Source organism: Fusarium tjaetaba, assembly GCF_013396195.1.
Source record: "Fusarium tjaetaba strain NRRL 66243 chromosome Unknown NRRL66243_c0000332, whole genome shotgun sequence".
Classification (NCBI taxonomy): domain Eukaryota; kingdom Fungi; phylum Ascomycota; class Sordariomycetes; order Hypocreales; family Nectriaceae; genus Fusarium; species Fusarium tjaetaba.
The window spans coordinates 40,380-66,680 of record NW_023501528.1 but is presented as its reverse complement, the minus strand read 5'-3'; the positions used below and the strand labels follow the sequence as shown (position 1 = coordinate 66,680).

Genomic DNA, 26,301 nt, shown 5'->3' with positions numbered 1-26,301 from the left:
TGAAATTTCTCAAACTCGTCTGAGTAATTTTGTCACTTATTGGGATCCATATCCTACGTTTTCTTAACGCCCCTATCCGAAGAACAAGACGAAAATAAGATTGGAGGGTAGAGGGGCCCAACCAGGAAGACTTGTCTTATCTGTCACTTAGCAGAGAGCGCGTTGTGCGACAGTCACAACTCGTTAAGGACGTGTTAGTACGGATTCGGTGATGTTATCCGGGACCTTCACGAACTAATCTGACCTGATCATTGCTGACTCACCTATGCGGGCGAGTAAAACAAACAGGAGCGCATCGTTTCTTCGTATCGATCTACAAGATGTTGATGTCCGCAGAGCAAACAGAGCCGTCGCCTGCAGTCGCTGGCTGGACAATGCCTCTTGTTTGTACACTCATCACTTGCATGCTGCATGATATTCGATACTGTCAATTCATTCGTTGGACATTTCAAGTCAAAGGGAACGGGAGAACGAGCGACCAGCCACTCGCAAGGCCCCTCCCCCTCCTGGATCGTGCGTACCCTGTATCAGCCAGTGTCGATTACCTATGAGAGGTCTGTTAAGGGCTCTATTATTGTACAAGTTGTGTGTCAAAGAACGACCTGTTACACCTTCCGGTCGGAATGACGAAACGTCAAGAGGTACTGAACTGAAGTTCTCGGTGATCTAACACACATGACGGAAAGTCAATAGACGAGCCAACAGCAACACATGCACGGATACATTGATTCTCTGGCAATTTACCCACACAATGGACACAGTTGATCACCTTGCCCTATTAGTAACTTGAGATAGGTTTGTTTCTCTGATGGTTGTTTGCCAACACCGTCCCCTCTCACTAACTTAGTACTTAGGTCAATACGTATTATTGAAGTGAGCTAGGTAAGTTAGTACCTACTATAATGCTTCATCTTGGCGACTTCTGGCCGCTGCAACCCAACCGTAACAACAGTCTGAGATGTTGTATGGATCGATGGATGATGTATGTATGTATGTAGCTAGTAGACCTAGGAGCCGGCTATGTTGTGTCGGCCCCGTTTCTACTTTTGAATGTCACTGAATTGGAAACCTAACGAGTTGCCAAAAAGGGCTGATGGACGGGACCTGAAGGGTTTCATTGAGACGTGGTTTTTCCAGTGGAGAAATCCCATCCATCGGTGGAGAGGCATTGAAATTCCCAGGCTGTTCTTGTCACTTTAGTAAGTACCTACTAAGGTAAGGTAGTAGTGTCCGGGCATCTTGTAAGTTCCATACCTTACCTATCGACCTTAGGTAGTATGGAAGTAGATGGGTGCAACTCAACTACTCTCCTCCATCCCGTCGCTCCTACATCAACATCTATCTGCTTTAATCAATCCTATTCGATAGAGTCGCCATCAACTCCAAAGCGCCCACTCCGTTCTGGTGTACGGGCCTGGCGACCGCGAACTTTGTCTATCGCGGCTGTCCGAGAGGTTGTTGATACTGGGCCCCCTATATCCCGTCCCTTATTCATTGCCAAATCCAATAGCCAGGCCGCCAACTCTGACTGTCATTTTTCCGACCTGACCTGGCCTGACCCGACCCGACGGTCATTTTTTCCTATACCGTCTTTTCACCAACGGAAACGTACAGTATTTCCAACCATCCTACTTGTCCATCCTAGTATCGTTTCAGCCAAATCGCCTGTCGCTGCAGGCTGCCTTCTTCCCTTCTGGGCTTTCTCCTGGTCCTGTCAGCCCCTCGCCGTCCACTCGCATCCGAGCCTGGTCCCAGCGCGATCACCCCTCTAACCAGCAACCCCCCCCCCTGGATTCTTGGCCCTCTTCTCCGTTCCCTTTGCTTTCTGGAGCAAGCAAGGCCTGCAACCTCCCACGACTCCTGCGACTCCTCGTAATTCTCGTGGTATGCTGCTGTGCGTCGCCTCGTCAGCGTCAGTGTCACGAACCGCAATCCCCAGAAACGGCATCCCTTTTGACGAGCAATAGGCCTGCCGCTTTCTACCATGCCCTGAGGTGAGCTTTGCAGCCGCAATATGCTCAAGATACAGACCGCCGCCGTGCCGCCAAGTATCCACTCTTCGCGCACTATCCACGACCCCTCCGGCGATTCACCGTCCGCTTCCGTGCGCATCACTTCTGCTGCCTCCGTTCAAGCTTCCGATCAACAATCCTCGACAACTCGGGCTGATCCCGCCTGGGGCCTCATGAACGGCATCGTCGGTACCGCCCCAATGGGGGCCATGTATGTCCGCGCCCTCTACGACTACGAGGCCGACGATCGCACTAGTCTCAGTTTCCATGAAGGAGATGTAATTCAAGTCATCACCCAGCTCGAGAGCGGCTGGTGGGATGGCGTTATAAATGGTGTTCGAGGCTGGTTCCCCAGCAACTACTGTCAGCTTATCACGAGTCCCGACGATATACCCGACAGCGCCCACAATGGAACCTTTGACGCTGTCGAGGATGATGCCGAAGACCCTGAGATGTATGACGACCAATATGACCAAGACGATGACTCCGAACAAGACGGCCCTATCGCGTTGCCTCTCGAGGGTACCGACGGAGGAGATAGTTCGAGGGCCGACTTTTGGATCCCACAAGCTACTCCCGACGGGCGCTTGTTCTATTACAATATGATGACAGGAGACCGCAGCATGGAACTGCCCCTGGAGTCTCCCGTATCTTCAAACGAGACTGGTCCGCGAGATCGAATGAACGTCAATATCCCCGACAAAACCAGGCCGCCCCCTGAGATGATGGCTCGTGGCTTGACTCAAGATGAGGACGACGAGTATCTGACGTCCGCATCCGAGGCCGAGGGCGACTCATCTAGACTGGCCTCACGCCGTTCCAAGGTACACAGCGAGCTAGTAAATGTGATGTTCGAATGACCCGATTGCTAACATTCACCAGCATACTAAACGCGCCTCTTTCGGTGCCTTATCCCCATCAACCTCTATGGACTCGATCAATGGCGCATCGCCTGTTGGCCGTCTGCGAAATGGTGCCTCGTCAAATGGCCATCTTACTGCAGGACAGGTCCCTAATATAGCATCCGCGACCTCTTTTACTAGCACTACCTATAACTTACCGACCACAGCTACAGTTCCTCGATCTTTTTTCGACGACGGCTCTACGCCCTCACTTAGCTGGACTCTTCTTGTCTCTAATATGCGACGTGCTATTGATCGGTATCGGGAAGCCATCATGAACAATAACCGCTCAGAATACGTAGCAAAAGCCGAAGACATATCTGACCATCTACGACTGCTACTTGCCGCTGGGTCAGGGACTACCGATAACCACTCTGGCCAACCATCTATCATTTCAACGAACAAGGCTCTCTACCCGCATTTCCGAGACATGATGTCCAAATTCTCCAAGCTCGTAATATCTTCTCACATAGCAGCTGCAGACTGGCCCAATGCCGAATCCATCCAGAAGTGCCTTCAGGAAGCTGACGGAGTTCTCATGGGCGTATACAGCTATGTGGAAGTGGCTCGACAACAACGAGGCGAGGAGATTCCTCGACTCTTCCCAGGCTTTGTGATTGGTAGTAACACAGGTGGGAGTTGGCAAAACAACGGCCTAGGCCCTCGAGATGAAATCACGGCCAACTTCCTCGAAGACGAAGAGGGCGTCGTGGAGCCAACTGCAATTCTCGACAACAAGATGCTTGAGCGACTAGACGAACAGAAGCGCATTTTGGTATCCAGCATCCGAGAGCTCGACAAGAGCTTGGTCGTCCTAGAGAAAATCGTTACACCCTACAGGCATGAAGTCATCGGAAACAATGTTTGTTTTGCCGGTGGTAGGGTACTCGATACATTCAGACAATGGATTGCCATGATCGAATCGATCGATCTGTCTTCCCTTGGCAACAGCTTTCAGACGCCTCAATTAGCTGACCTCGGAACACACAAGCAGAGCCTTTACGACAATATCTCTGATCTTATTCTTGGATGCCAAGCTGTCGCCGGACCCTTGGCTGATGAATGGTCCGAAGTCCGTGGTGAAGCACTGGAAAACCGCCTGGAATATGTCAGACAATGTGCCAGAGCCCTGGAAACCAACTCATCACATATCGGATTCTCACTTCAACTATTGTCTGAGCAGGTTCAAATTAACATGCAACAACATCAGGCTGAAGTACGACCTCGGGAGAATTCCTTTGTCCGAAGCACCCTGCAACGAGGCGAGACAATGCCTTATGACCGACCGCACCAGCGAACAGAATCAAGGACTGCTCCTGTACGACCACCACTCATTACATCACAATCTTTCACCGAAGGCGAGCCTGCTCCTGGCAATATGCGACGAGGCGATTATTCCAAGGTCAAGAAGATATTTGGCGAAGATCCTTCGCCTCAGGTTCCCGTGACCGAAGATACACCAGAATTCTTACTCCTAGATTATGAACATGAAGTCTCCTGGGATAGCAAGACCTCACCGCCTACTGTTAAGGGAGGATCCCTCCTCGCTCTTGTTGAACAGTTAACTCGCCACGACAAGCTCGATTCGAACTTCAACAATACCTTTCTTCTCACTTACCGATCATTCACAACAGCTCGGGAACTTTTCGAGATGCTTATCAAACGATTCAACATCCAACCGCCAGAAGGTCTGTCACAAGCGGATTTTGAGATTTGGAGGGACCGAAAGCAAAAGCTTATTCGCTTCCGTGTTGTTAACATTCTAAAGAATTGGTTTGATAATTTCTGGATGGAGGATTACAACGACGAGTCAAAACAACTTGTTCGAGATGTCTACAGTTTCGCTAAAGACACGGTCAAGTCTACAGAAACTCCTGGTTCAGCACCCTTAATGGCGGTCCTTGATCAGAGGCTTAGTGGAAAGGAGGCTGGCGCTCGCAGGATGATTCAGACAGTGAACCAGAACACGCCAACACCGATCATGCCTAAGAACATGAAGAAGCTCAAATTCTTGGATATTGATGTCGTTGAGTTTGCCCGCCAGCTCACCATTGTCGAATCTCGTTTGTATGGCAAGGTCAAGGCGACAGAATGTCTAAACAAGACGTGGCAGAAGAAGGTCCCTGAGGGTGAGCCCGATTTGGCCCCCAACGTCAAAGCACTCATCCTCCACTCTAACCAGATGACCAACTGGGTTGCTGAGATGATTCTGGCGCAAATGGAAGTCAAGAAGCGAGTGGTTGTTATCAAGCACTTCGTTTCTGTTGCTGACGTGAGTAACTAAAGATATGATGCCGAGTCACTGGAACCCTTGCTGACTGACAGTAGCGTTGCCGCTCCCTGAACAACTTCTCAACATTAACATCGATTATTTCCGCATTGGGCACTGCACCCATCGCTCGTCTTAAGCGAACATGGGACCAGGTACCCCAACGTACACACGCTACATTAGAATCGATGCGGCGGGTGATGGCAAGCACCAAGAACTTCGGAGAGTACCGAGAGGCTCTTCATGCAGCCAACCCCCCTTGTATCCCTTTCTTCGGTACGGACCCCTTTTCCCGAAAAGCAAGTGACAAATCACATTATTGACCAACAGCAAAGGCGTCTATCTAACTGATCTGACATTCATTGAGGATGGCATTCCGTCCATCATCAAGAAGACTAACCTCATTAACTTTGCTAAACGTGCCAAAACTGCTGAGGTCATTCGCGATATCCAGCAGTATCAGAACGTGGGGTACTCTCTGCAACCAGTGCCTGAGCTGCAAGATTACATCTTAAACAACATGCAGGCTGCTGGGGATGTTCACGAGATGTATGACAAGAGTTTGCAAGTTGAGCCTCGCGAGCGAGAGGATGAGAAGATTGTGAGGTATGTTGCATTGCGGAATACGCCCGCATCGTATGGAGCGGTGCCATCTTTCTTCTAAGTTCCCCTGGTTTAGTTTTGCACAATGATGGAGGCCACTTCGCATTAGTGGCTTGCCGTCTTCAGTTAAGATGAAGAGACATATGCTTACTTGATGTTTCTTAATTACAGGGTCTTGGCCGAGTCTGGGTTCCTATAAACATCGGACCCTTGCAACTGTTTGAATGACCGATGCAGCCTGCATTCTTTCAAGCAACAAGGCATCCACAACAAAATCGAGGAAGGCCAGGAGGGGTAGTACTACGACCCGGCCCAGTGATCCTCAGAGCTCACGATAGTCCTGAGTGGCCATTACATGGGACGGATATCACGCGATGGACGCCGCCCATGATTGATAGTGGCAGGAAGAGGCACAAGAAAGCCAGCACCGCATGGTCGGGAGGCGGCCCGGAAAAGTTCGTGTGGTGGGAAATGGTTGGTGACAGGGGGTTCCAAAGTGCGGAGATGCTCGGCAGGGCATTGATAATGCTGGGAGAGGCATTTTGACAAAAGCTCCGAGCAAGTCCGAGAGGCAACCTTTACGTGAAGGAATGGAGTATTTGATGATGGATTTATTCGGCGCACCAACATCCATATTGAGAAAGACTGCATGGGAGAGGGATTGGGAAACTTGGTGGACACTGATGATGGCATTTGCAACTGTACGCTGGCCGCACGATGATTGAATATACCTGAAAGACCCCAGAGGTAGGGCGCATGATATGATGGGAAGCATCTAGTGGAGCGAATGGTCAATTCTTTTACAAGCAAACAACATGATTGTGTACCTGTATAGTTCAAACAAGGAACTGTCACGTTAGCTCGGTTATTCATATCACGGGCAAGTTGGTAGTGGTTCTCGAATCGATGTATGGATCTTTAGTGAGAATCAATCACGTTGATGTATCTGATAATTTCCCCGGAATTTGAGTTCAATTTACCCTTATGCAAGGAGCGCTGACCAGAAACAAACGAATATGCAATATCCGTCGGTATCTCACACCCCGTCTCGTGTATCTTTCTTTACCCCAGCTTGCCCAGCATCCCGCTACTCCGGGCCGCATCCAGGCGGTACACCACCTGACAAGGGGCCTGGTCTGATAATACACAACGTGTTGGTGACAGCACTGAAACAAGGCCTCGCATAGGATCCAATCATGTATCACGACAAGGCGGCACCCAGTTCAACGAGACAGTCCGCGTCTCGGCTGGCATTGAGTGAATGACCATAATAATGGTGCCAAATACTGAAGATAGTTTGACTACCTACATACATAGTATAAAAACACGACTCAAAACAACAGGGCATAGGTTGATCAATAAAGCGCCGAAACGGCCGTGCGGGATATCATTTTCCATCATTAATAATAACTTTGCATATTTCTTCCAAACATCGCGACATTTATTCACCCCTTTAGTGCTTGTGGAGCTTGGCCTTGATGCGCTCGCCGATGCTTGGCTTGTCCTTCTTCTCATCAGAACCGTGGTGCTTGCCGCTGGGGTGCGATTCGGTTTTGGAGTGATCTGAGCTTTCGCTCTCACCAAGATGAATACCCTTTTGCTCCATCAGGCCTAACAGTCGTTAGTATAACGAAACATTGGGTATTTCGATTGTGGACTTACGGTCAGCTTCACGTCCAGCACCAGGCTTGGAAGCGTCAAAGTCACCACCGTCGGCAGCAAAACCGCTAGCAGTGATATACTCGTCCTCCTTGGGGTCATGAGGTTGATTCTCGGACTTGGTTGACTCCGTGGCTCCCTCGGAGCCGACCTCAGTAGGCTTGTGAGAAGTTCCCTCAACGGGAGCATTACCTGCATCACCTCCGTGCTCCTTGGCAAGCTTCTCGATAGGCTGAGGTCCAGGACCCTCTCCGAGCTTGACGTCGGTGCCCTCAGAAGTATCGTCAACGTCGTGGAGGTCCTTGTTGCCCTTGTCCGCCTGCGCCGGGTCACGGGTGTCATTCTGGCCGGCAGAGGTATCCTTTGAGTGAGGGTTGGTTGTGGGAACTGAAGGTGTGGCTGAAGCAGCGTTTGTCGTCTCGGTGGGCTTAGAGACGGGAGCTTCATGTCCAAGGCCTGTTGCGCGTTCCTCACCGTGGCTGCCAAAGTTTTGTGCCAGCTTTTCTTGTTGGGGGGTTTCTAGACCGAGCAGTGTCAGCGGTATCATTCAAATATATTTGCTTGTGTACCTAGTGCAGGCGTAGAGGTCGTACCCAGGTTGCCGGCATCGTAGGGCTCGCCGTGCTTGGTGTCACCCTGGACTCCAGAGACGGGCTCCTTGTTGGCAGTTTGGTTGTCTCCCCAAACAGCCTTGGAGGCGGCGGCGGTGAGGTTGCTGATGGTCTCCATTGTGACAGATCAAGTTGTGACAGTTGTGCAAGTTTGATATGTTTAGTTGTCGTGCAGTTGAAGCGTGAATGGCTGGCTGGGTTAAGTATCTTGGGAGCGAGATGGGGTATAGTAAAGAACTGAAAATGACAAAGAAAGAGCGGGAGCGTCACGGGGAAGTTCAAGTTTAAATAAAAGGTCCTTCAGCTTTAGAAAGGTAAAAATCAAAGAGGGGGAGGTGGTATGGTAGCTCTGACGTCGTTGTTTGTTTAACCCAACCAAGTGAGGGACACAGATAGCACAACACCTCAGTCAGCTAAGGCACCTAGGTCAGTATACATCATGACTACTATGAATAGAAGCCATTTAGAAAGTACAGCACCCTTGGAAGGATTCACGTTATTTGCCGGGTCTAACCAGTCAAAGTTGTGCAACATTGCAACTACTTGTTTGCTGTAGAGCATGACCAAAAGTACCTTGCATACCCATCCGTGTCAAGGCAAGGCAGAAGAGAATCCATCATCCGTATGTGGCGGCTCAAATTATGACGCCGCGGTCGATCGATGGAGCTGACAGGGCCCTAGACTACTGCAGCATGCTCTGAGCCGTATCCCCGGCCTCTCGTTTCAGCATCCAGTGTTCCCATAATATTCCTGAATGATGTAAAAGGTTGGTCTTTGAAGGAGGGTATGACGTTGCACTGCACTACCCTCCACAGGCGGGCGGACGTACAAGCGACAAGGGTGGGTGAGTGTGGCTAGAGAGGAAGAAACCGGCAGCAGGAGATAAAAGTAAGGTAGGTAGGTAGCTAACCAAAGAACAAACAGAGATTAAGCATCTGCTGTGGCTTGACTTATGTTGAAGCTAAGGAATTTGTGTCAGTGTTTTGGTGTTGGACCGGACAACCTATCTGGGGAAGGCCGAGATAGAGTCGGATATGTCGACTACGTCATCTCAAATGACCCTGATCTCGTCTTCTAATTGTTGGAGGGGTCATGTAAGTGGAGGGAGAGCTTTGAGAGCTCAAGTTGCTGAAAGATACCTTAGGTACCAGTAAACGGATGCCCAGTCTGCCAGCCAGTGTACGGGGTAATAAGCCACAACTCAAAAAGTAGAGGTATTTCAACGGTCAAAAGAAGAAACCGGTATGGATTCTATTATTATAATTCAATTGTAGAGCTTTGATGCCACTTGCTTACCTTAGGTTCCGACTTGGCATTCGATGTCCCTGAACAATCTACCGAAGTCGCAGTTGAGAAAAGACAGTGGAGGGCAACAATTCAAAACATCCAATCCAATCCAATGCATGACCTTTCGGCGGTCAATATTGGATCCAATGCTTCCAACGTTGGGTAGATTGGATTCTTGGCATGGCCTGCAGTCCTGAGTCGCCAAATTGGCCCCAGGTTTGGCTGAGCGCGTCATCGAGTTTACGTGCTGTGACTAGGTATACTAACCTACTAAGCAAACCCGCCCGCTCGGTTGTGCCATTAATTATTACCTACTCTACAGTACCTACCTACCTACTAAGCTAGCATCCATTATTACGAATCAGGCAGCCCCTTGAGATACGACGGGCGTAAAGGCCAACCAGCCTTACTGCCCCGAGACAAATCTGCAGCCCTGTAGCATCGGTTCGGCCGAGACCCGGCTTTTGTCCGGAAATTGATCAAGTGTCGAGACAACATGGTAGGTAGGTATGTAAGTCAACGGACTACCTCTCTACCTCTCTATGTATAAAAGCCTCTGTTGAGTTTGATTCGATGCAACGCCCTTGGTTGGTCTCAGAGGTTTCGAGTTTTCCTCAACACACCGCTCTCCAAGAGCTGAAACTCTTTATGCCAAGCTAGAGAGTGCACGTACGTACCTACGAGCTAATGGCAGTTCAAGGTCTGTGTCTGTCTGTCTGTCTGTCTGTCTGTCTGTCTGTCTGTGTACATATCTGTGAGGCCAAACTTTGTTATCGACTTTGAAATGATGAATCAATGCGTCTATCGTATTGCACGAGTCGTCTCCCTACCTCCGTGACTCCCGGTACCGGGATGGCCTGCTCTAAGAGCCACGCGCCAAGTGGTCTCTGCCGTGCCCGTGTTTTGATATCGTAAGCAACAGATAACATCTGCCGTTCCATTTTCATCTGGTCTCCTGGTATCCGTAAGTACTGTACATACAGTATCTTGCAGCTTTACCCACTCCCATGGTAACGGCAATATGGACCATTCCGCAATCAACATTCCCCTGCCTCCTTAATATTGGACACTCGAGCTTAAAAGCTTCACCTCCACTGACTGGATCATGGCTATCCTTCCTGCTTCTCATACGTACAGTTCAGCTAGTGCGGGTAAGGTTTTCCATACTGGATGGGGACCCCTAATAAACTTATCAGAAACCGCCAAAGAAAAACGTTCATCCAAGACTAACGTTAGGTAGTTCCAACTTATCCTCCAATGGACCCGTATGGCTGGCTTCCTCTGTGTCCCCCTTTTATGTGCCACCTCCACCTTTCTCGTCACCTTGCAAACCTTCATCCTTTCAAATTTCCCCTCTCGAGTTGTCAGTTGTGATCAATAGCAAACAAGGTGGTCCCTGTTGGCCTAGACCATCTAAAGTGGCACTTCGCACCACATCACGCAGTCCTGGCAGTCCACTTTGAGCGATAGTCTAGAGGGCCCCCATTCCCTCATCAAGACCTCCAAGGACCTTCCCAGTATCCAGGACGTCGGTATCATCCTGGGCTTGTACTTGTACTTGGACTCGGGCTTCTGTCATGACCTCGGGTAGAAGCTGAGCTCCCTGATCTCCGTGCGAATTGCGGTCAGCTACGTACGTTACCATCGAATCCAACGGGTTGGAGTTGAACAATGCTGGCTGACGATCGCCGAGATGAGGTATGATCGATGGGTAATTCCCTCGATACGACCGTCAGAGGTAGCATTGATTCGGGTCCACACATTAATTAAAATGCTGACAGGTTAAAATCTCAATATCATAGATTGTGTGATACGGTAAGATACAGTACATACATACCGACTACCTACGATACGATACGATGCGGCGAGTGCCCGGGCCCGGCTTTAGGTCGGTTCGGCAAGCATCCATCCCGCTGGCACTGTAGCCGTACCTAGCTGTAGGTACCTACCTCCTAGCTAGCGGTGCATAGCTGTACCTACAGACTACAGTTCCTAGTGGAGGTAAGGTATGGAGGTAGGTAGCAGTTAGTAGTGCCTATTAGTTATAGGTACTGTACCTTACCGAGTTTTTAGTACTAAGGCAATCTAATTAGGACAGCCGGGTCCACTACTTGGGCTGTCCCGTCTGAGCACCTACCTCCCATCATCCATGGATGGCTTCCGTTTCCGTCCTCTACTTTACCGTACTTAGACTCTCATCCTTGCTTGATCTTTAATTCTTTCAACAACCTTTTTTGACAGTATTTCCCATAAAGTCCGACGGGGCATACTGGTACTATTAGGCCGTTCTCTATGTGGACGTCTGTCTATTTCGTCTTGGATCACTCCCATCTTTGACCTATGCCATACCATATACCGTGTACACAGTCTGCCAACCCTTTCTCCGCACTACCTACCTACTACTACCTACCAGCCCTTACTCGAAAATATCCAAGCCAGGACAGGACAGGACAGGACAGACAAGACAGGCCAGTTCAGCACAGCACAAGCCTCTAGGCCCTGGTCCTGGCCTTGACTCGGTCTCGTCGCAATCAATCAATCACGGGAGAGGACTGGCTGAACTCACTCACATGTGCCGACAAAAGTAAACATCTATTCTCTACCTTGGCCATAAGTTAATACCCCGCCAATTTCACGTCAACATATTCCACTCTCCCTCCTTTTCCTCTCGTCCCGATTCCAGTTCCAGCTCCCTGGGCTGCGGGACACCCCTACTTATCGGAAACACAACGGGCTTGTCTGACATCTGTCTACAGTACATACCCGCCGTTGTGACCGTTGTGATCCAGCACCATAATACCGGCTGGTCCCCTACTGGATTTGGATACTGGCTCATCCGACAGCGCTCCCGATTCTATTCTATTATAGGCCTCTTCGCCACGGGCGGCAGCGGTAGCGTCAGAATTGCGAGTGAGCAGGTTGTGCTTTGGGCTTCTGGGTTGGATGAGTGGCTGAGACAGCCAGCGCAAGCAGTGCAGGGTCAATCTACACGCGATTCGTCGCGTTACCTAAGTTATTCGGGATGGGACTTATTTCTTGAGGCAGCTATTCGACCTTATTCTGCATTTCTGCCATTCTCCAACTTGGCGATGCTTATTCACCTGGTCTTGTCTTCCGATCTACCACCCCTATTGTTTCAAGCTCTGATGCAACACACGACTGTCAGGGTTTTGATCAACAACTGACCCAAGTTTCCCATAATTAGCCGTTCGCTACTTGTTTCATAGCCTATGGCTTTGGGCGAGCACAATTGCTATCGCCATCACTACTTATATATTGGAATCAGGGTATATCCGGTACCCACCCGCCTCCACGAACTCCGTCACCGTGCTACCGATCTCACTGCTCCGGTCCTACCGATTTTCGACGGTGTCCAGCTCTCGGCAAGACACCGTGGTGATTCAAAAACTTCCAGTGACCATGGTCTACTGTGGGAAAGCCTCTCAGGGCTGTCAGAATTGTCGCGTGCGACGTATCAAGGTGAGTTAATCCGCTGGCGTCATCCACGACCTGCAACTCTCCATATATACAGCAGTTCATGGACTTTGACTAATTGGCAATTCTACTCAACAGTGTGACAAAATCAAACCGGAATGCTCACAATGTATCCGGGTTGGGAAAAAGTGCCCTGGTTATCGTGACCAGCTCTCCCTCATGTTTCGAGACGAGAGCAGCAAGGTGATACAAAAAGCACATGCGCAATGGGGTGTTGGCGAATCCCCTGAAGGTTTATCGACACAAACATCCTCCAGCTCTCTGGCTTCCTCTTACTCGTCCAACAGCTCTACACAGGCCTCTTCGGTTTCTGCTTCTTCCTCTATAACGTCTCTACATAGCTATCCTGGTCCCGCAGCGATAGCATCCTCCTACAAATCATTCAGAGATGGCTGGCCAACATCTCCTGATTCGTCTGCGAGCCAGCAAACACCATCGCCAACCCCTCAATCTCCCGCTTCGTCTTTATATCATGCAACCTCAAATGCTTCCACGGGACAGCGTATCGTTATACGGCCACCAAGGCTTTCACCGCCAATCGATCCAAGTCTCGAGGAGCAGGGCGTTCAGTTCTATGTCAACCGTTACCTGATAGGTCATCCAGATGAGCCTAGGTCCCCCGGCGACTTGTCACACACGGAATGGCTATGGGACCCTGCTGTTCAAGACGTGATGGCCGCGGTTGGCCTCGCTAGCCTTTCCAATCTCAAAGACGATCCCAGCATGATGACGATAGCCCGTCAACGATATGGTTTCGCTTTGCGCCAGACTAGTCGCCTCGTACAGACCTCGAGCATGCCGGATTTTGAGGTCACGATGCGCTCCGTCGTCATGCTTGCCATGTTCGAGGTTTGTGCCCCGACCCCTAATGCTAGCCAACACACCCGCATGGTCAGCCCCATCTCCCCGATCTACCATTCTCCTGCCCAATCCTGGCTTTTGATTTGCTAATACCCGTCTCCAGCTTGTCAAAGGAGCCTATCAAGGACTAGGGCACGTTCATGCGCATGTTATGGGCGGGCTTGCTCTGTTGCGACGATGGCTACCTATGCCAGCGGCCGCTTTCCTCGGTGTTCGTGCCATGGTACAGATGTCTTATTCTCTTGTATGTCATAGCTTCTAAGCACACTGTCCCAATTTACTCACATAACTGCCCAGTTTATACCTGCTCACATGTCCGCAACACCTCTGCCGGACCCCCTGTTCGAATGGATTTCGTTTGCAAGAACCCTCCTCGACCCAGCCGATCATCCTGCTACCGATCTCGGCCCTTTGATTGGGCGATTCATTCAGGTCTCAACGTACATAAAGACTCATGCTCTGGTCGACGGTCGTTCCATCACAGTGTCCACCCTGAAGCAATTATTAGATATCGACGAGTCATTCCTTAGTTGGGAACGAACCCTTGGGCCTACTTGGCGATTTCGCGAAGAGAAAGCGGAGCACCTGCCGGCCGCTGCGGTATTCGATGGCGCGTGTCATGTCTATTTCGACATGTTTGTTGCACGGATGTATGGACATTACCGATGGGCGCGGACTCTCTTGAATCAGACAATTATCGAATTCATCAAGGCGTACCCTAAATCCAGCGCGCCCTTGATCTCGTTGGCTGAATATGGACATCGATACGAGGTCGTTAGAAAACTCGCCCGCGACACTCTCGTGAGCACCCCAACACATTGGCGACACCCGCTTCTCGCCGAAAAGGCTGCTGTGCCAGTCGAGAGACCAGGAGGGGCGGGCTCTGGCTCTGCTGGGCTTCCTGTTGTTCTGTTTCACCTTCAAGTCGCTGCCTGTGCTCCTGGTGTCCCAGAAGCATACTGGGACTGGGTTGTGGCAGTGATGGAGTGTATATGGAGTGATATGGGTATTCTTCATGCCAAGTGCATGATGGATACGATGAAGGCCTATCGTGACTCGTTGAAGATAAAGAAGGAGGTGGTCGAAAGCAGTGTGCGGCGATGATAACTCGCCCAGGCACCCGTATGGTTATGACCAAAATCATGGAATGCCTGGGACAGTATGAATGCATCTTGCTCGGTGTTTAATGGCTTTGTGGGCTGCATTGGCATCGAGTTTCTTCAATTGGGTACCTAGGAGTAGAACAGCTGTTATCGAGCGTCGTTCTTCACCCGGAGTTGGCTGGTTTGGGTATTGCATGCGGACTTTTAGGTTCACGAAAGGTTATGGCTAACGAATATTGGGTGCATAGCATGGCCACTTGTGCTTGTGGTAGACATGATATCTTCTCTGCCTCAGTGCTGCTACTCGCACCTGAGGCCTTTATATTACACAACTTTTGTTGATAAATTCCTTCTTTGTCTATAGTATTATAAGACCTCAGCGGAAATGACCATGGCTCTGGCATTATATACTTACTATTCAAAGATCATTAGTACACTCACTAGACTAGCCCATTAGTTGGATGGTTTCAGAAACAGATGCCCTAACTCTTTGTTGAGGCATCACATTAACGCTAAGTAGCAATTTGGGACTATTGTACAGTCGTTTGGTCTTGTCATCAGTCTCCAAAATCGATGAATTCAAAAGCCAGGTTATTAGCATTGGTGCTCAAGGTACCTAACCACTATATGTTTCCATCCAATTCATCGGAGCCTGGGTCTTCCCCAGATGTTAGTGGGGGGATCTGACTAAACCCCCGGAGAAATAGTGTAGGCGTGGGCCGACCCTGGTTCAGGCACGTGTATCATTAGTGAATGGAAGGCAGCCACACCTTCAACTCCACCATAACATCCATACCCAGTCCAGCCTTATCGCAACGACCATCCCTTTCGAAGCCAGACCATCCGCGATACATCAAAGCAAAGTTCATCACCGATACGAAGGAGACTGTCTCAATACAACCGTAACTACATCAGCCGCCAAATTCAATCATCATGGGGACGGATGCCCGAAAAGGTAACGCGACTTTAATCATGCGCGACTGCATTAGACTAACACCCAGCTTGCAGGCGATGACGGCACGATCAAAGTCGCATCCAAGAGCAAGAACGGAAAGATCAAGCTGAAGAAACCAGCGCCAAAGCACAGCAAACCTGGAAACTGGATGGATGGTAGTGTAATTGAGGGTAACAGTATGTAGTGAGGTCGTCGTATACAAGCTTGGCAAAGTCACTAATGTTCCTCAGGCAAGAAGAAGAACGGCGCCTCGCCTGTGGGTGCACCCTCACCAGGTCCTGTTGTAAACGAGCTCGACGAAACTTCCCGCGAGACCTTTGCGACAGGGCGACCCCTCGAAGATAGCCCCGACCTGCAACAATGCAAGCACTGTAAGAAGAGCGTTTTGAAGACGGCCGCCAAGGCGCATATCGCGCAATGCCTGCGATTAAAGAAAGAGAAAGCCCAAAGAAAGAAAGAAGCTCGCGAAGCAAGAGAGAGGGCAAAAGAGGCAGCAAGACAAGAAGAACAACGGAAAGAGGACGAAGAGAATGGGGTTGAGCGGGGCGATGACGATAGTGACGACGACGGAATCTCAGCTGAAAAGAAAGCGACTGGAAGCAAGACCGCCAAAAAGGCCGCGGGTAAGAAGCCCGAAGACGATAAGAAGGGAAAGAAGCGCAAGGCCGATGGTGATCCAGACAAGGGACCCAAGAATAAGAAGAAGAAGGATGAGCCGAAAGCCAAGGTCCCTAAGCCAAAAGGTGAGATACTGATCACAGGTCTCTTGGGAGGCTTGCACTAAAACTGATGCTAGGACCTGTGGACGTGGAGCGGCAGTGTGGTGTCTTGTTACCCAATGGACAGCCATGCGCAAGATCATTGACATGCAAGAGTCATAGTATGGGGGCGAAGCGCGCAGTCGCAGGAAGATCTTTGCCATACGATATGCTTCTTGCCGCGTACCAGAAGAAGAATCAAGCGAAGCAGCAGAGTAAGTCTTGATTGATCTAGTCCACCCACCCACTGCCTAAGCAGAACTAACGATCGACTCCAACAGAGGCGGCGCTTGATGCCAACGCGCCGATAGAAGATGAAGACGAAGCCAACAACGGACCAGTCGATTCCGACGAAGAAACAACGGCCGTGATGGGTGCTCTATCACAATGGCGCCCTCAACCTTTAATACCACAACCTACTTTCACTCCCATAAAACGACAATACCAGCTCGCAAGATTACACGAACAGCTTCAAATGGCTACCAATGGTGGAAGGACCAATATCTTTTCAGTCACTGGTTTCGGAGCACAGAAGCTTCCTGAGGGCCATCCTGGGCTACAACCTGCTTCAGAAGATGCTCCTGGAGAGATAGACATTACTGCGGGTTTTAACAATGCTGGGCGGACGACAGCGACGTTCACACCTCAAAGACAACCATCAGTTTCAAGCAGGGCATAGGATGAAACTTTGCCTTGCAGAACAAGCAAAGGGTTGAAAACAGAACCAACACACGTACGTTCTCTGGAGGCGTATCAAGGTCGATTGTATAAGGGACCATTCATGGAGGAGATACCAAACGCTGTTTATTGATTGTGACGAAGAGTATTGTACAGCGGGATCTGGAAGGCTTTGCTTTTGTATGAGATAACAATAATGTTTATGAGTCTCCCATATCAAAGGAACCTGGCAAAGTATAGGGTATAGGTAAGGTAGTCTACCAGTCATCCATGCCTCGGAATTACCTAGTCAAGGGTCACATGCGGTGGGGGGCCACGCCGAGGTTGGCCTATGACGTCGTGAATGTGATAGCGCGCGTCGCTCATCATCATCGCGGTCCCGTCCTGGACAGAGCAGGGCTACTTGGATGCGGCTCAACATCCATGTTGCCTCGCTCGAGACTCTTCTTTCACATCATGCACGTGCCTGTGCTCGTGCCTTTTAGCTATCATCATTTCGTCTCGCGGCATTGATGAGCATTCTCAGCATCTTGATCTTGTTACAATGTCGTCTCAGCAGGCTCTCAATGCCCTTGGCCACGCCGTATCTGGCTCTGTAGGGACAGCCATATCAACAGCATCTCTGTACCCATTGGACCTGGTTACCACTCGTCTCAAGGCGCAGCGAAAGACGGGAGGCTCCAAAGGCGACTACGATGGTGTCATTTCAGCTTTCAAAGGCATCCCTGCCAACGAGGGAGGGATCAAGGCACTGTACAGTGGACTGGGAACAGATGTGGCCAAGTCGGTCGTGGACAGTTTTCTATTCTTTGGATTCTACAACTACCTACGCCATCGACATGGCAAACCTAAGATTGTCCAAGAGCTTCTTGTGGGCGCCGTCGCCGGAGGGTGCGCCCGGGCCCTCACCACCCCCATTTCGAATGTTGTCACGAGGAAGCAGATGCTAGGGAGTGATCAGTCGCTTCTGCAGATTCTCTCCGAGATTCGGAAAGAAAACGGATTGCTAGGTCTCTGGTCTGGCTACTCGGCTACCCTGATGCTCACTCTGAATCCCAGCATTACCTTCTTTGTCAATCGACGGCTGGCTGCACGTATTTTGCCAGCCCTCGAAGAAGAGGACTTTCCAGTGGCATGGATCGCCTTCTTGATTGCCGCCTCGAGCAAAGCTACTGCCACTGCCATCACATATCCTTTCCAGACGGGCAAGACGCGTCTTCAAATGGCGAGTAGCGCGGCGGATGCTGATGTGGAGAAAGGGCAGAGCGGGATCTCGAAGCGTAAGCATATACTGCGGAGGATGCTTGACCTTCTCAATCAGTCCATATTTGGCGTCATTATTCGCATCATTACCAACGAGGGTATGAAGGCACTCTACGCTGGACTTCAGGGAGAGCTCCTCAAGAGCTTCTTCAGTCACGGTTTGACAATGCTCACCAAGGGCGTTATTCATCGGTTTGTTGTTCGTGTATGGATGATGATGCTGTTGCCCTATTTGCGACAGCGAAAGCTGCGGATGAAGTGATGGGGTGTGGTTCAATGCGAGAGTCTCAACATTGGAAAGCGACGCTTGATCGCTCCACGGTGTTTCCTCCGTGAGCAGAAAAGCCTGTCCCTTCGGACTGGAGGGCTATCAAGCCAGGTATCGAAGAGCCAGGGGCGGTATCTGTCTTGTGTGACTTGGAAGTCAGAGGTACGTCGCAGACGTAGCAGGTCAGGGGTGGGACATCCTCAGCAGATGTCCTTTTGGACGATGGGATCATGAACTGTTTAACACAACTGTGACACAAAACATGACCACATTCTCTGGTCATCATGGGATTGGAGGCGTTTGTGAGCATCTTTAAGCATGACGGGCAAGTTCTCTGTTTGCCCTTTGACGTCTCCTCTTCGTTGAAGTTGATTGTGATGAGGTTTTGCATGGTGATAGGGTGGGGGCTGTCAGGTGCAGATGCTGGACATGTTGGTACGGTCTTGTCTTTCTTCGCAACTGGTGGGAGTTTGCTGGATTGGGCGTCTGGTGTAAGCGATGGAGTCCAGAATGATGGGAGATGAGGTTTCGCAGCCTGTACAATAGGGAGTTAAGTTAATACGGAATACTACACCATTGTAGGGTTGAGATTCCTACCTTTTCCTCTTCCAGCGCTCTCCTGGCTTTGGCCCTGTCCTCGAGCGCAATGCGATCCAGTTCATCTTTGTCGAGTTCAAACTTACGCTTCGTACCTCCTACTACCAAAGCCTGCGAGTTCGAATCGCTGATTGTCGCATCCACCTTTTCATCTTCGGTCTTGGCTACCTTTGGCTTATTCTTGCGATCGAGACCAGCCTGCGTCAACTCAAAGTCTTGGATGGCGCGCTCGCGATCCAGTTCATCCTCGTGCGCTTTCTGCCTAGCGGCCTCTTCCCCAGCAGCGGCGCGTGCCTTGAGGGCGCGTTTGATTTCCTTCTTCTGCGTGAGTATGTTGGATAGTGCGCATTCGCGGCAGAATATATCGCCGCGTCGACATGAGACGGGTTCGCGGGCAATGTTGAGACACAGGCCACATGAGCCAAACGGGAGGAACGAGTCGCGGTGAAGGCGAGCGGACGAAGACGACCAGTGGGATTTGGCGAGGGCGCGTTCGTGAGAGGTGAAGACTGGACGGGAGGTGTTTCGTTTACCTGGTTGATTGACCAATTGGTAAGACAACCGCCGTTGTGATGGTATCATGAGGAACGAACGTACTGTGTGCTAATACCATGACGATATCTGGCTCGGAGGAGCTCGCTCTGCTGTCGTTGATAGAAGCTGGTGGAGGATTGTTCTATGCCGCAGCGTCTTGAAGGTCGTGCTCGTAAGTATGAGTTCAATGTGGTTGGGAAAGGCCAGGAACGACAATGGCAAATTTAAAGTGATGGATGTCTAATAGAAAGTTGAGGTAGACGTATGTAGTCCACTTAACTTTTATTCTAGTTCCATGCGATACAACCCCAACACATGCCTTACCTTAGCAGGCACCCGACACCATGTCATTTCTACAGGGTAAGCAAACAGGGAAAAAGTTGGAGGTGGGTCTACTATGAGCCGCTTCTCTCCCATCAAATACTGGTACTTATACGTATAAAGCACTTGTCTAGGTACTCAACGGATGCTCCTGTTTCGATATTGTCTCTTTTTTATAATGCCAATTTGACATCTTCTCAAGACTGTCGTTACCATGTCAGATTCAGATCCTCCTGCGCAACCAAGTCTGCCATGGCGCATTGCATCGGCGAGTGTCATGGGATCAGTTGGCGTATTCGCCAGAGTGTTTATGAACGGCTTCAATACCCTCGAAGTCACAGGCCTTGAAGGGCTTCTGGGCGTCCTTGACCGTAGGAAAAGGGAAGGGCGTGAGCGCGGGCTGCTCACAGTGTGCAACCATGTAGCAGTGTATGCCATGCCATGTCAATCCAACGCTACGTACGGCTCATGCTAATCATCTATAATATATATATATAGACTTGACGACCCTCTTATTTGGGGCATGCTACCAATGCGGTACTTCTTTGATGCAGTCAACATGAGATGGGGTCTTGGGGCACATGACATATGTTTCAAGAATAAGTGAGTATTCAAGATCAGCAAATGAGAGTGACTGACAACCCAAATCAATAACAGGGCCACTTCGACATTCTTCAGTCTCGGTCAGGTTTTGCCTACTCACAGATTATGGTACTCTCCTTATGGTGGTCTATATCAGCCAACCATGACACAAGCTATCAAGCTGCTGTCAGGCCCATCACCGGCTTCATGGTCTACAGCCTCTGACTCCCCCCTCTCTGCAACTCCTGCTTCAACAAGACCTCCTCCGGTTCCTCAACCGCTCTTCTTCTCCACCAACGGTGTCGATCAATTTCCAGCACCGCCTGCCTACTCAGCCTATCGAAATGCCTGGGTTCATGTCTTTCCAGAGGCTTGTTGTCACCAAAGCCCGGAAAGCGGGCTGCGCTACTTCAAATGGGGTGTATCTCGCCTGATCCTCGAATCTGACCCGGCTCCCGAGTTCATCCCCATGTTCGTCCATGGCACCCAGCACATCATGGCCGAGGATAGAGGATGGCCTAGGTGGGCGCCCCGTGTTGGCAAGACGGTCAAGATAGTGATAGGCGAACCGACCGACGTTGATCAGCTCTTCGGTCCGCAGCGGGTAGCATGGCGCAAGCTCGTTGCGAAAGGCGACCCAGAACTACTCCGGAATAGCCCAGAGGCTACTGAGTTGAGAATATCGGTGGCCAGAAGAGTGAGAGACGAGGTCGAGAAACTGAGAGAAAGCGCAGGCTTCCCTGCAGAAAAGGACGAAGCACCAGCTCTCGCGGAAACATGGGCCAAAGATCCTCTCCGCACAAAATTCAAGAGCCCGGTCGATGGTAGTCTTGTCAACAGACACGGGCCAAAGGAACACCCATGAGTATGTATTCAAGTCATACATCTCGCTCTCGTAGAATTATAGACTAAAACTAGGAGGGTCAACCCCCCAACACCCTGAGACTCAAGGCACTCACTCATACTGAACATCGGTTGTTGACAGGAATAAAAGAAAAAGAATAATAAATGACGAATCAAGACACCGACACACGCTGCTGTCCCTAGATCCAATATCTCTCCTGTCCTGTCTAATTCATGCTGACCCCTTTAACTCCATCGTGCTGAGAAATAGTCGCCACGTAATATTATGGTATTTTCTTCTTTTGGTTTGCAGTGAGACGCTGTTACTGAGACAGCTCGATTCAAAAACGCTGTGATCATGACGCAGACAGACAAAACTAGAAATTTCTGTCTCTCGCCACCGGCGGCTGGGGCAAGTTCTAATACGCCTCGAAACCTTGGGTGGGAACAGCCTGGGGGTATCCGCGAGCCTGCGCTTGGAGAGCCTGCTGCTGAGGGTGCATCATAAGGTCGTTGAACCAAACGTGCTGAAGGGCATCATGGGCACTGATCCTCAGCTCTGGTCGAAGCTGTAGCATTCGCTGCAGCAGATCGATACCGTTGGGGTCAATCGCCGGGAGGATGTTTCGAAGATCTTGAGTGGCGTACATATGGAATGTAGGCTTGTACTCGGGGAACTGGGTGATGCCGGGCCAGGTACGCTCTGTCGGTGTTCCCATGATGCGGAAAATGCGGACGATCTGGTCTTCGTTTGTGGTTCCGGGGAACAGAGGTCGACCGGTAAACATCTCGGCCATGATGCAGCCCGCGGACCAGATGTCGATACTGGTGTTGTATGTTCGGCTGCCGAGAAGGACATCGGGGGCGCGGTACCATAGGGTGACGACCTCGTTGGAGAAGGTGTTGACGGGGATACCAAAGGCGCGGGCAAGGCCGAAATCGCCGAGCTTCAAAACGCCCTTGCTGTTGATGAGCAAGTTCTGGGGCTTGAGATCGCGGTGAAGGACGCGATTTTGGTGACAGAAGTCGATGCCCTTGAGGAGCTGGTACATGAAGGACTTGATGGTGGTAGGCTTGAGGGCGCCGCGATCACCATGAGTGTCCATGTACCTCTTCAGATCGCCGTCCATGTACTCAAAGACGAGCATGAGTTTGTTCTCGGTGTGGATAACATCGTGCAGTCCTACAATATTCTCGTGCTTGAGCTCCTTCATCAACGAAATCTCTCGGATGGCGGTCGAGGGTGTTCCCTCTTCGGAGTCGAGGTGGATTTCCTTGAGCGCTACAAGCTCTCCAGTCTGTCTGTTACGGCCCTTGAAGACGGTGGCATAGGTACCTTCACCGAGCTTCTCGAGCTGCTGGAACGAGCTGGGGTGTCGCTTTCCATCCATGTTGAGATTGAGGTTGAGGTTGAGGTTCAGGTGAGGGTACGAGATGGTATCAGTCCGAGGCGGGTAGAGTTTGAAAAGCGAACGAGGATGCGTGGGTATTGGCTGATAATGGCGTGTCACCGATTTCGACTTGGGGCGAGGATTGTCGATAATCTGCAGGTGAGAAAGATTATGCGAGTGGAGGGAGGCAGGGAAAGGGTTTTTGGCGGTGGCTATTGTTTGTTGCTATTTTTTGATATTTTGGGTTTGTTTTGTTGATGACTCACAAACTCTGCCCTTGACGATAGAGAGTATTTGGGGGTTCCGCCCTTCAGGTTGGCCTCACTTGTTTTTTATTTATTTAATCCTTTGGAGCCGTACCCTTGCTTGCGGTAGGTGACTTTGGAGGTGGATGGAGGGGGAAAAGGGAGGTGGGAATGTCTATAGGTACCTGAACAGTGGAGGCTCCTGGAAGGGTCCCGTCTCCTTGTGAGGGAGGGGTTGGAGGGATCGACAGAAGGGGAAAAGAGTCTGGAATTAATACTATTAAACCCGACACCTACTGGCAGTAGTCGGCCATTGGACCAAAGGTGTTGGTCAGCAGCAGAATACTTGGTGATCTGTAATATATAAGTTACTAGTAATATTCTTCACAGCTTGTGTTGAATATCCAGAGTATAAACTGAGTTAGATGTTATGAGTACTCATCGATATGGGTGCTTATAGCGGGTGTCGATCATGCCTCGAGCCCGTCACGGGGGCTTGTTAGTGCTATAGATTAAGTGCACGCGCACCTGGTACAATGGGCCCATGCACCCCCACCTACCGAGTATGGCATTTTACCCCATGAATCAATAACTAAGGTATGTATTTGTTGAGGCAACCTTACCTTATCATCCAACTGAGTTTGGACCTTTTAAAACAATCGTCATCGAGCTACCTAACACAATTCATTCATCCCGCGTTCACCGTGTTACTTGTTACCATCTACACTGCTTGCCCCTCGCTGTGTTACGCCTTCGAACGCAAAGTACATACCTTACGTACTCCTGTTCTCCTCCGAGGCGCCGTGACATGAACAAAGACAGCTTGCCCCTTATCGGAACTGCACCTTACCTTAGCACCCCTGTATAACCGTATAAGCACAGCACAGCACAGCACAGCACAGCACTCCAACCACTTACAACAATGAGGCCTGTCTTGCCTACGAACCATCCTCTCAACACTCGGTCCTCAGACCGGCCTGACAGCTTGGTACGCCCTTCTTCGGCTGTACCTGCTGCCTGTTTCATCACCACAGAGGCCGACCTTGACGCTCGCCGAGATCGCTCCCGTCCGCGGTTCCGCCAGCAAAGCGATCGGCGCAAGTGTAGTCGTAACTCGCGCCGGCCTTCAACCCCGCGTCAACGACGTTCGCCTCCTCGTACCGGCCGTAAGCCTGCGTATCTCGCATCGGAGTCTGACGGTTCCGATTCAGACGATTCTTCGGTTGAATCTGTTGTCGAACAAGAGCCCTCGAATTTACCGTCGCAGCCAAGCACTCCGTCTCTGATCGGTCTTTCGCATTCTGGTTCTGTCATGAGCATCTCGTCGCAAAGCTGCTCCCTAGCAGGTCCCTCCATCGACGCCCACAGCGACTTGATCCATGATGATGTCTCCTTACCCGTAACAGATCTGGCAGATAATCCGGAAAACCAAGGCACGATTCCCCAGCTTATCATGCCGAGCTTGATGGTTCCACGACGTCGTCCTTTCTCGGAAGTGGGTAAATCTTTGGGCAAGTTAAAGATCATGGTCGCTGGGCAATGCGGTAAGTACATCAACAGAATACCCATCAGTGACGGTCTTAACGAACGACTTCAATAGGTATTGGGAAAACTTCTCTCATCAAGACTCTGGCAGAACGTTGCGAGCACATCGTTCACATGGATCCGATAGAGAATCGTAGTGCGGTGCATGCTACTGAAACATATGCCAGCTCGCGCCCACAGCCTTGGTGGCGATCTGACTCCGAACTCGCCCTGACAACACGGAGGCGGATTTCTACCACCGGTGATGTCCTTGATAGGAATGTATGCTTTGTTGAAAGCCCAGGCCACCAACAAGGTGCCTCCGTACGTACCTGAATCACCCGCATCAGATCGTCGTATCCTAACAATAACTCAGGGCTCGTGGCGTGATCTCCATTATGTCGAATCTTACTTGGCATCTCTGATGAATAAGCCCATGGCTGATTCGGATCTGTTCACCTTGGTCAACTCTGGCGGCGAGCCAATTGTGGACGCTCTGCTCTACCTTATTCCTCACAGCGGTAGGTTCATCCAGTTTCGTTAGACCGCCACGTTTGCTAATGAGTTCCAGGCCTTGTACGAGAGGATGTCGAGTACATTAAGCGCGCTCAGCGCATGACTAACGTAATCCCAGTTCTTACTAGGGTTGACGAGCTTGCACCAGAGGAAATCAAGCATATCAAACAGCAAGTTGTGAAGAGTCTGGCTGATAAGGATGTTGATTACTTCTCCTTTGCGGGGCCTGACGACTCAGAGGAGACTAATTGTGTATATGCCGTTTCCACCGAATCTCGGCCGGACTACGATACCATGGACGCCAGTACTCTCATGGACTCGGAATACATCCCGCCGCTTTTGCCTACAGATCTGAGCAGACTCGTCGACCACGTCTTTTCTCTGGACGGTAGCGCTCGATTACGGCACTCTGCAGCAATGAAATGTATCAAATGGAGACGTGATCACGGGGATAACTTGCTTCAAAATGCCTTGTCAAGCAGAGCCTTGGTGTCTCGATCTATTCCCGAGCGGGCCATGAGATTGAGGTCCTTCAGGCGAACCCCGAGCTGGGATAGGCTGGAGCTCTATAACTGGGCGAACAACCTGCGCCAGAGTCTTCAATCCGAGAGATTATACCATCTGATGGAAGAGAGGGCCATTTCAAACGCTGTGGCGAAGCAGTCGAGTCTAGTCCACGTCCCCAGCAACGGCAAGAAAAAGACGCAGTCCAAGAAACGGAAAGCTTCTCAACCTACACACCAGGACCCACTCGGCCTCTTGGAGATGGGGGGAGGTCTCAAGCAGAAAGGGATGCTGGCCCTAGAAATGGTGAGCAGTGTTGGCCTGGTTGGTTTGGTAGCTTCCAAGATCATGCACACTGGCTGGTCTGACGGGATGTGTTCTGTTGTTGCATCACGAAGAAGAAACATAGAGGTTGGACGGCTGAGCATGGTCTTGTCTTTCTAGACGGCGAAACATGTACGGACCACTGCCATCGTCTTTGCTTCGCCATTATGCTCTCATCCAAAGGCCAGGACAAGAG

The 26,301-nt window shown here is 50.5% G+C and overlaps 9 protein-coding genes across 9 annotated transcripts; 6 read left to right on the top strand and 3 right to left on the bottom strand.

The window, feature by feature from the left end:
- Nucleotides 1–2,014: 2,014 nt before the first annotated feature.
- FTJAE_12363 (cell division control 25 (GDP GTP exchange factor)) lies at nucleotides 2,015–6,084 on the top strand (the record flags this gene model as incomplete). The annotated part of the gene is made up of 5 exons (XM_037345401.1): nucleotides 2,015–2,836; nucleotides 2,895–5,186; nucleotides 5,243–5,459; nucleotides 5,519–5,789; nucleotides 6,024–6,084. 5 exons carry the CDS (start codon nucleotides 2,015–2,017, stop codon nucleotides 6,082–6,084), a joined length of 3,663 nt encoding a protein of 1,220 aa, XP_037200619.1.
- Nucleotides 6,085–7,239: 1,155 nt separating this feature from the next.
- FTJAE_12362 (uncharacterized protein) lies at nucleotides 7,240–8,174 on the bottom strand (the record flags this gene model as incomplete). Its single annotated transcript, XM_037345400.1, has 3 exons — nucleotides 7,240–7,397; nucleotides 7,449–7,964; nucleotides 8,015–8,174. 3 exons carry the CDS (start codon nucleotides 8,172–8,174, stop codon nucleotides 7,240–7,242), a joined length of 834 nt encoding a protein of 277 aa, XP_037200618.1.
- Nucleotides 8,175–12,997: 4,823 nt separating this feature from the next.
- FTJAE_12361 (uncharacterized protein) lies at nucleotides 12,998–14,803 on the top strand (the record flags this gene model as incomplete). The annotated part of the gene is made up of 3 exons (XM_037345399.1): nucleotides 12,998–13,687; nucleotides 13,803–13,943; nucleotides 13,997–14,803. The coding sequence occupies 3 exons, from the start codon at nucleotides 12,998–13,000 to the stop codon at nucleotides 14,801–14,803; spliced, it is 1,638 nt and encodes a 545-aa protein (XP_037200617.1).
- A 932-nt stretch (nucleotides 14,804–15,735) lies between these two features.
- Nucleotides 15,736–17,194, top strand: FTJAE_12360 (SAGA-associated factor 73; the record flags this gene model as incomplete). The annotated part of the gene is made up of 5 exons (XM_037345398.1): nucleotides 15,736–15,757; nucleotides 15,811–15,933; nucleotides 15,988–16,500; nucleotides 16,554–16,730; nucleotides 16,797–17,194. 5 exons carry the CDS (start codon nucleotides 15,736–15,738, stop codon nucleotides 17,192–17,194), a joined length of 1,233 nt encoding a protein of 410 aa, XP_037200616.1.
- A 543-nt stretch (nucleotides 17,195–17,737) lies between these two features.
- FTJAE_12359 (peroxisomal adenine nucleotide transporter 1) lies at nucleotides 17,738–18,718 on the top strand (the record flags this gene model as incomplete). Its single annotated transcript, XM_037345396.1, has 1 exon — nucleotides 17,738–18,718. One exon carries the CDS (start codon nucleotides 17,738–17,740, stop codon nucleotides 18,716–18,718), a length of 981 nt encoding a protein of 326 aa, XP_037200615.1.
- A 25-nt stretch (nucleotides 18,719–18,743) lies between these two features.
- On the bottom strand, nucleotides 18,744–19,934 carry FTJAE_12358 (RING finger domain protein; the record flags this gene model as incomplete). The annotated part of the gene is made up of 3 exons (XM_037345395.1): nucleotides 18,744–19,259; nucleotides 19,322–19,830; nucleotides 19,919–19,934. 3 exons carry the CDS (start codon nucleotides 19,932–19,934, stop codon nucleotides 18,744–18,746), a joined length of 1,041 nt encoding a protein of 346 aa, XP_037200614.1.
- A 456-nt stretch (nucleotides 19,935–20,390) lies between these two features.
- On the top strand, nucleotides 20,391–21,623 carry FTJAE_12357 (Lysophosphatidylcholine acyltransferase; the record flags this gene model as incomplete). Its single annotated transcript, XM_037345394.1, has 3 exons — nucleotides 20,391–20,635; nucleotides 20,675–20,779; nucleotides 20,834–21,623. The coding sequence occupies 3 exons, from the start codon at nucleotides 20,391–20,393 to the stop codon at nucleotides 21,621–21,623; spliced, it is 1,140 nt and encodes a 379-aa protein (XP_037200613.1).
- A 397-nt stretch (nucleotides 21,624–22,020) lies between these two features.
- Nucleotides 22,021–22,992, bottom strand: FTJAE_12356 (negative regulator of the PHO system; the record flags this gene model as incomplete). Its single annotated transcript, XM_037345393.1, has 1 exon — nucleotides 22,021–22,992. One exon carries the CDS (start codon nucleotides 22,990–22,992, stop codon nucleotides 22,021–22,023), a length of 972 nt encoding a protein of 323 aa, XP_037200612.1.
- A 1,167-nt stretch (nucleotides 22,993–24,159) lies between these two features.
- Nucleotides 24,160–26,225, top strand: FTJAE_12355 (uncharacterized protein; the record flags this gene model as incomplete). The annotated part of the gene is made up of 4 exons (XM_037345392.1): nucleotides 24,160–24,781; nucleotides 24,838–25,085; nucleotides 25,138–25,282; nucleotides 25,333–26,225. The coding sequence occupies 4 exons, from the start codon at nucleotides 24,160–24,162 to the stop codon at nucleotides 26,223–26,225; spliced, it is 1,908 nt and encodes a 635-aa protein (XP_037200611.1).
- Between the last annotated feature and the right edge of the window lie 76 nt (nucleotides 26,226–26,301).